The 8744-nt window shown below is 36.8% G+C and overlaps 1 protein-coding gene across 1 annotated transcript; it reads left to right on the plus strand.

Annotated features, from left to right (window-relative positions):
• Positions 1 to 317: 317 nt before the first annotated feature.
• On the plus strand, positions 318 to 8003 carry LOC126184740 (sorting nexin-12). Its single transcript, XM_049927279.1, has 4 exons — positions 318 to 756; positions 863 to 958; positions 6531 to 6655; positions 6732 to 8003. Exons 1-4 carry the CDS (start codon positions 589 to 591, stop codon positions 6835 to 6837), a joined length of 495 nt encoding a protein of 164 aa, XP_049783236.1. The 5' UTR covers positions 318 to 588; the 3' UTR covers positions 6838 to 8003.
• Positions 8004 to 8744: the final 741 nt, after the last annotated feature.

Raw genomic sequence — 8744 nt, forward strand, 5'->3', positions numbered from 1 at the left:
ATCGTGGGATAAAAAATTGCGGAAGAGCGCAGTTCAATCCCGAACCGTAATGACCTCTTATTAAATACGTTATATATAGTGTGCACCTTTCATCAAAGATCACTTCCTTAATTTGCCTTCTATATATCCATGCCTGTAGTCCGTGCCATATCCTTAACTTTACGGTGTTGGTTTGTTGCTCATTGGCAATATGGAGGAATTTAAATGTCTCTCTTTCCTGTGAAATAGCATTCAATTTTCCCATTGGTTCTCTGCCACTGAGCTATCTGTTTTATCTGAGCTCACTGTAGGAAGTAAACATGTCAGTGGTGTACAATAACGAAGTTTATGTTCTTCACCTGTGGGAAAATATGATGAACAGTTTTGTGTAGTGATTGCCTCGATGAACGACTTTTATAAAGCATCTTTGATATAGATCTCAAATAGTGAAGAGCATGAATACATTTTCCTCTACGTGACCATCCATATGTTTTATCTTTGCATATTGCTTTGGAAACCTAGAGATTAACCAATAACATTGTTCTTCCGCCAAATAATCCAGTTGTGACATCTGGGCTGTGAGTGTGTTGGAGAAGGTAGGTGTTTCGCATGATGGCTGATACGACGGTGGACGCAACCCGACGGCTCAATGTCAAGAAACAAACGTTGGATGATGCTTATGCGGCACCAGCAAATTTTCTTGAAATCGACGTGATAAATCCTATTACTCATGGTGTTGGGAAGAAAAGATACACTGATTATGAAGTTAGAATGAGAGTAAGTTTCTTTGGAATACCAAAACCAATTTCTTACCTGTCACTGTATAGTTTTGCTACCAGAATACTGAAGATACTAATTTCGCATCCTTTTTCCTGAACTTCAGACAAATCTACCTGTATTCAAAGTGAAGGAATCGAGCGTTCGCCGGAGATACAGCGATTTCGAATGGCTCAGAAATGAACTTGAAAGAGACAGTAAGGTAAGAGTCAGCGTTCTTGGTAGCAGTGTACTTTCTGTGCTGTAAAAATCGTTTGATTTGGTGGTTGTCATTATTAATTTAACTAATAGTTGCCAAGTGGCATTAAAATACTAGCTTCCTTGCTTCGAGAAGTTTCTGATGAGCAAAACTTGAAGGCTTTGTCAGAATAATAACTTTTACTTAATTTCAAGTTGTAGTACTCTGCAAAGTTTTTACTTCTTTGCGTGTAACAACGTATTGTTTCCCAAACGATCTGCAGGTCAGATGATATGAATGAAAACTAAGTACCGCCATCGTCGAGAGAGCAAATAAATTTCGTCGGCATTGACAAAATCGGGAAAAAGTTTTTTAAGACAAGTAGAACTTCGTTGGGTGGGAGATTCTAAGGTGTAGGTTCAGTCCAAAACATCCCATTTGCTTGCCTTCCCAAGCAAAAATGAAACAAATCGTTCCCCTTACCCGGATTCCTTTCGTTCAAAACTATTTACTATAATTAAGAATTCAAATACAGACCTTACGGTTGACAGCACCTGAGGTGTCTTTCTCAACATGCCTCCTCCCCTCCATTTCTCATTGCAAATTACTTAAAAGAAATTGGTACGGTATGTTTAATATGTCAGACTTGTTGGATTTGGAGTATTATTTTAAAAGGAAGTTCGCGTTTTCGAGTTAAAGACATTCGTATTTGTTTGACAGCGATTGATAATGTAGGTTATGTATACACTTAGGGCGTGTTTTGCTCATTTTTTTTTTTTTTTTTTTTATTTTGTATTTTGTGCAATGGTTCGATCTGTTAAATAACTGCTTTAGAGAAGTACTAAACATTTGTCAGGTGCATAAAGGTGTAGGGCAAATAAAGCATTATCGTTTTTTTATGGCTTAAATTTATATTAAGACAGGCATACCAAAGGTTAATTTATTTCGTTGACCCTTAATGAGATTCTTGGCGATTTCCAATGTCAGGAAAACAAATCTTTTAAATTTTCTAAATATGTGATTCTGCTAGTGTTCCTTCCATGCATTGTAAGAGAGCATCTGTCATAATGTGGATAAGTAGTACATATGCACATTAATGACAAAGTTCATTACAAAGATTTGATTCTAGAACCATTAAAGGGTTTAAGGTAACTGCAATTATATGCAAGAATCAAGCATTTACAATGTTTGCTTACACAGATTGCATGGTAAATTATATTGTGAAATTGCCTCTAACCACCACCACCCAAAATGGGACATGTTCATTGTATAATATGGGCAAAGTTTTTTAAAATGTATCTTGTTATAAAAATGATGCTTATGTAAAATAAGACAGATAAGTGCTATCACAGCCTTGATTTTTCCAGTCACATTCTTTGGATTTGCCAGTTCACGACCAAAATATCACCTTTCAACCTAAGCTATTCTTCAGGCTACACTGCAAATCCACTAGAGCCGAGATTTGAAGGGGTCCAGTATAACACTTAATTGATTGAATTATTGTACAGAAGAGATGCAGAAGTCAGATGTTACCTGGAACTCACATTGTGAGATATATTAACAGTATATGCACCAGTTGGTTATTCTAAGAAATTAGTCATTGGGATTAGTTGGCTCCTGATAAACCCATTAAGCACCTCTAAAGCTTGTTTTATCCTTGCTGGCTCTTGTGAACTCTGTGGCTGTTAATGATGGTTGTTGAATAACCCCACATATCTGCACAAAATATAAACTATGGAAATCCACGTGGAACTGCTGGTGCAAGGTTCCAAGTATTGGGTAGGGTGTGTTGTTCACAAACTACCTGTAAAACTATTTTATTAGTGTCTTACTTTTTATTACTCCCAAGTTACTGAAAAGTATAGTCCTGGATGGACACTTTCTGGTCCAAAGTTAATTTTGGCTTTTGGAAGATAGTCGTTATTAAAGTGGTTCTCTGAATTATGCTGTTGGTTTGAAGGATGTTCCTTACCACAAATTTTAGTAAGGAATAAGTATATAGAGGGGCTGTAATCAGTATATCCAGTTCTTTGAAAGGCCTTTGGCATACTCTCATTTTGATGTGTTTTAAGACTTGTGCTTGCATAATTGTTCATTAATTACCTTTCACACCCTCCTACCTTCCCTTTCTGTAGATTGTCTGCTTGCCAATTAATTCTAATAATCCTTTGTTCATGTGAAAGTTTCCCAGGTGCTTTATGAATTCAGATTGGTGGCAAAATACAGTGCTGTAGGTATAATGTTTGGGAGGGACACTTCACATCCCCATTGGGCCACCAGATTTTGGTTCTGTTCACTTTTATTCCTGGAAATGATTGGACAGTTAAATGTTTGAATGGTTCCTTTATCTCCATTTTGTCAGTTTACCTACCAACATGCATCAGTTACTTCCTCTGTATGTATTCTTATGACTTTAGGACTCGTGAGCAAATTAGTCAGCATAGCCCAGTCTCAACATTGTCCACCCCCGGTAGCTGAATGGTCAGAGTGAAGGATTGTCAATACTCTGGGCTCGGGTTCATTTCCCGGCTGGGTCGGGGAATTTTCTCTGCCCAGGGACTGGGTGTTGTGCTGTCATCCTCCTTTCATCCTCGTCGACTGAAGGTTGCTGAAGTGGCGTCACGTAGAAAGACTAGCACCCAGCGAATGGCCTGCCCGGCAGGGGGGCCCTAGCCATATGATTAAATAAATATCAACATTAAAATGATTGAAATTTCTTTTGAGTCAAATTTTTTAACCATTTAGGTGGGTGAATTGTGTTAAAGGTACAGCTAAACTGGCTTTTGCTGAAAACGTTCTCAATCTGTTTAAGTAATGTTTACTGGGGACCCCTTCAAACTCTACCATTCACACTTGTATTGTTGAATTTAGTCTGTCCTTTTGTTCCTCCTCCATATGTTCTGTCAAAACATGACAATCTCAATACTCTAAACTAAATTTTCATCCAGTTCAAAACACACTCCAAAATTAATAAACTTCGAAGTTTTAAGGCATAGTTAAATGATAGGCACATTGAATAAAACTCGACATACTTATTCTGTTATTTATTGATAATATTAAGTTATAAGCTGCGGTACCCAAAAACAGGTTTTTTTACCTTCACCATTTCATGCAAATGTCTCATAATTATGGACTAATCAGTTCATCACATTTGCCAGTTCTTGTACACGGACGTGATATACTGTGGGTTAATGCATTCGAACGATCGTCAAAACCCGAAGGTCTTCCTGAATGTGGAAAGTCACTGATGTCAAAATGATCCTCCCTGAAATGTCATTTTCTTGCTGTGCTCTGTGTAATTGCATTATCCCCATACATGGTGCAAATGTTTCACTGCTGCCACCCCTCTATTGAGCTCAAACAGAAGAATGTTGGGAATGTTAAGGTTTCTTCACTTGGCACTCCATTTTCTAGTGGCTGCAGCTCCACTCCCTATCTGCAAATGATAAAAATGACAATCTGTAAACTTGAATAGCACCTGTGAACTGCAATTAAAAATGACAGTTGATAAATAAACCCATAGCAACAGGAATGCTAGCATCTAAAACAAAATGCTGCGAACTAATGCACCAACTTGTGGTTGGGAGTTCTTGATATAGAAAAATGTAAAGGACACGCACATGAGGGGTATTAAAATCCTAGACTGTTTGATTAATGATCTGAAGCATGGAGGTTTAGAGGCGTTCATTTCCACCTCTCTGGTTTGGCACAAGACAATGTAAATGTGGTGGAAATGGCCATTTTAAGTGTCTCCAGTATGGTGCTGATATCGCTACATACACACAGCAACAAACTTGAAAATACATGTAAATAAGACAGTAACATCTCCCTCCAAAAATAGTCAAACTAATGGGACAATAGTGGGAAATTGGAGGTTTTAGGGTGGGGACAAGCTAAATATAATATTTAAAAAAACACGCCACAATCTCAAAGCACACATTGATGAACAAAAAAATTTACCATGTTCTGCTATACCAACAAAATCTACAGGAATCCAACACTTACCTTGGTTTATATAGGTCAACCACAGCTGACGATACCAAACACACAAACAACACAACGAACTCAGAAACTCCACTCTGTAATGACATCACACACTACACCCTTACGTCATGGTTCAAGGCAGATTTAATCCGATGCTTCCATTGACCCAAACATGACTTTAAATTTGGAGAGGTTGAGAAACATCAGCCAACCACTTGCAAAGGCGTATTGGGACAATTTTAAGTGTCTTCTTCAAAAGGTGTAATAGACCTTCTTGAATTGCATACTAATTAAGTATATGGAATGAAGCCAAATGGCTCTTGTCACAAAGACGTCCATCTTAAGAGCACAAATAATCATAAGCATGACTTGTGGTGCAGCACTGTAGTTGGACAGATGTGCAGATCAAATGCGAAGGCACACTGTGCTCTTCTGCATGCTTGTAATGTAATACTATGATGCTGCAATCCTAATTCATGGCTTGTGATTATTTGTGCTGTTAATGCTCAAGTGGACCTATGTATAGTGAGACAGTTGCAAATAGCATTGTCTTAAACTGTTGCATTGTTTTAAATTGTGACCCTGTAACTATTCCTTCAATATTGCTCCAGCTAATGCAGTGATAAGGTGTGCTGTCATATGTCCAAGTGAGCAGCAGTAATATAAAATTGAGCTAGGTGGGAAATTTACATTACATACAAGAAAATGACCTGGATTCAGAATTAGCAGTGCAATCCCACAATGTGGCAGTTGTCTAAGAGATAATTAGCAATTAAATACAGTTGGCTAGGATCTGAAACTGCGCTGACAGTGAGGTTAACACTCTAGGCTCTCATTCGGGAGGACAATGGTTCAAACCTGTCTTCGGCCAACATGATTTAGGTTTTCTGTGATTTCCCTAAATGGTTTCAGGCAAATGCTGGGATGGTTCCTTTGAAAGGGCATGGCTGGTTTCCTTCCTCATCCCTCCCTAATTTGAGCCTGTGCTCTCTCTAATGACCTCATTGTCGATGGAACGTTAAGCACTAATCTCCTCCTCCTCCTCCTCCTCCTCCTCCTCCTCGTCGTGCTGTTTACTGCTTAGTCATTACTATGGGGTAATGTGTATGTGGCAACAGTGTGATATATGAATGTTTATTTTATTATTGTTTAATGGAACAGTGGTTTAGTGTGTGTAAAGTAACTTTCTTTTGTTTGATTAAAGTAAGATTGAACTGTTTTTGCCATAAATGTTTACCCTTGTTATGTAGACAGCTATTCTTTACATGTGTACAAAGTATACCATGTGCCTGGTCGTATTATAAAAAGTGCGTCCACTTGAAGGTCAAGGTGGATGCCTCACATGACGAGCTGTTCTTCATTCAATTTACTTAATCAGCATGTGACGTAGAAAGTTACATTACACCTTTTGAAGAAGGCAGTTTAAAAATTGAGACCTAGGTAAATTGTTCCAATAAACCTTAATTTGCAAATGGTTGGCTGATTTTATTTTTCAACCTTTCCAAGGTTAAGATTGCCTTGCTATAGCCAAGTTATCGAGATGCACACTTAAATATTGAAAAATGTTGTTACCATATAAACCTTATTTATATGGCACTGTCTTACTTTTTAGATCGTTGTGCCTCCTTTGCCAGGCAAAGCTTGGAAGCGTCAGATGCCATTCAGAGGGGATGATGGTATATTTGAAGAAGATTTTATAGAGGACCGAAGAAAAGGACTGGAAAGCTTTGTAAACAAGTATGTAATTAAACAAATTAAGTTTTCGTCAAGGTATACATATGCCTTCTGTTTCATTTACAATTTCTTTTGCCAGGATTGCAGGTCATCCACTTGCCCAAAATGAGCGATGCCTTCACATGTTCTTGCAGGAACCAGTTATTGATAAAAACTATGTCCCGGGAAAGATCCGGAATGCGTAATACTTAAATATGTATTTCTGATACTCAACTTTCATTTTCACGTATTGTTTTGTTAATATCAAAATTGTCAACTTTGCCATTCCAAAGTTACAAGCTGTACTGTGCTATCCTGCAGATAGAAGTCAGATGATGTGGTTATAAGTTATTTGTGTGTGTGTGTGTGTGTGTGTGTGTGTGTGTGTGTGTGTGTGTGTGTGTGTGTGTGAGAGAAATATTTAACCACCTTCTGTAAAGGTTTTTCATTTTAGAAAAAAAAATGTGGGTAAGTTACAGGAAAAGCATTACCATGTGAGATAGTCCTTATGTATATTACTTGTGTGTAATTGTTTATTCAGCCACAGATAATGTGGATAAGAGAATGTAATCCTGAATGAGTGGTTTGAAATTGGGTAAATGCTAGGCTGCTGAATATGAGTATGTGATGCTTACAGCCACTCATGATTCATTGATTTATGTAGTGACTTAGTTTATCCTTAATGGCTTTAATTGTTATTATAAAATTTAAGATTGACTATATAATGTTATGTTGTTCTAAGTATAAATATTTAAAGTTTTTTCCACATGTTTAAAATTGTGAAAGATTGAAATACTATTACTCTCAACACTTTCACTGTCGGTTTGAGAACATTTAAAGACTTAACTGATCTGTCAAACATCTGAACCATGGGGACAAGTCCAGTGTTAAAATTTAGCTACTGATAGCTAGTATTTCACTGATATATGAATAATTTACAGGATAGTTAACTTACCAACCCTATCTACATTTTTGTTCTTTGGTTCAAAATTTCACAGCAGTTTCACTGTAGTTGTAATGTTTCTTTTGGATGTACAGTAGTTGTAAGTGGTTGCATATTACCATTTCAAGTATTTGTAATCTTGAAATATAGAAATCCTGTGTCTGAAATTTGTTTACTGTTGAGTGTGTTCTCATTTGGCAATAAAACTACGCTTTGTATTTTCAGTCTCATTAGAAGATAAGAATAGAGATGTGAGAGTGTGTTGTACATTTTCTTGAATGTATGTACAAATCCAGCAGGAGTTGTCATGTTCACATGTCACTGTATAAATTATTGGGATGCATACTATTTTATATTAACATATGTAAAGTTTTTAAATCCACAAGAACATTTATGTATGGTGCCAGTGTTTATACTGGTGATATTGAAGAGTCTCTTTACATTTATTTACCATATTTTCCTCCTCAATCCAGTTTCCCTGTTTAGTAAAAACTTATTTAAATTTTACAACCTTTCAAGGAATTATCATGTGTGTTAATATAATAAATGGAACATGTGGAACAACTACATTACTACTTACTAATGATCTTTGTGGTATTTGAGAACTGTGAACATAATTTAACTCCTAATACATGATTTTTTGGTGGTATTTTATTCAGATGCCTCTTAGTCCAATCAGTAGTTAACTGTATTGGTGTAACATGTTTTTGGCATTGATTGGTCAAGAAAATTGAAACGATGTATAACCTTGTAAGGCATTGAAAAAAAATCGTAGATCTTAAAGTTGTGGTTCATCACAGGGTGGGCTAGATTGAGGTTTCAATTTCCATTTTGAATAACTCATTTGATACTGAGGTTGGAAGATGGTAAATTGTCATATCCATTGTTACAATATAAATTTACTTTGAGGGTGCCACATGAATTTCAGGTTACAGGTGTTTGTCTGTGGTGTACCCACAAGAGCCGTAAGGTATCGTCTGAAAAGTGACAGCTGATATGATTTGGGACTGCTTGAAAACTTAAAGCTGTTTCAGATATGGCATACAATGAAAGTTGACAGTTGAAAAAGGTGTAGCTACTGTCTGGAATGTATGTATTAAATAAGAGAATTGTAGTTCTAATTACACTGGAAATTTATTTGCCGAATGGTTAGTGCCCGTAATGCATCCT

This window comes from Schistocerca cancellata, chromosome 4 (genome assembly GCF_023864275.1).
Source record: "Schistocerca cancellata isolate TAMUIC-IGC-003103 chromosome 4, iqSchCanc2.1, whole genome shotgun sequence".
Lineage (NCBI taxonomy): Eukaryota > Metazoa > Arthropoda > Insecta > Orthoptera > Acrididae > Schistocerca > Schistocerca cancellata.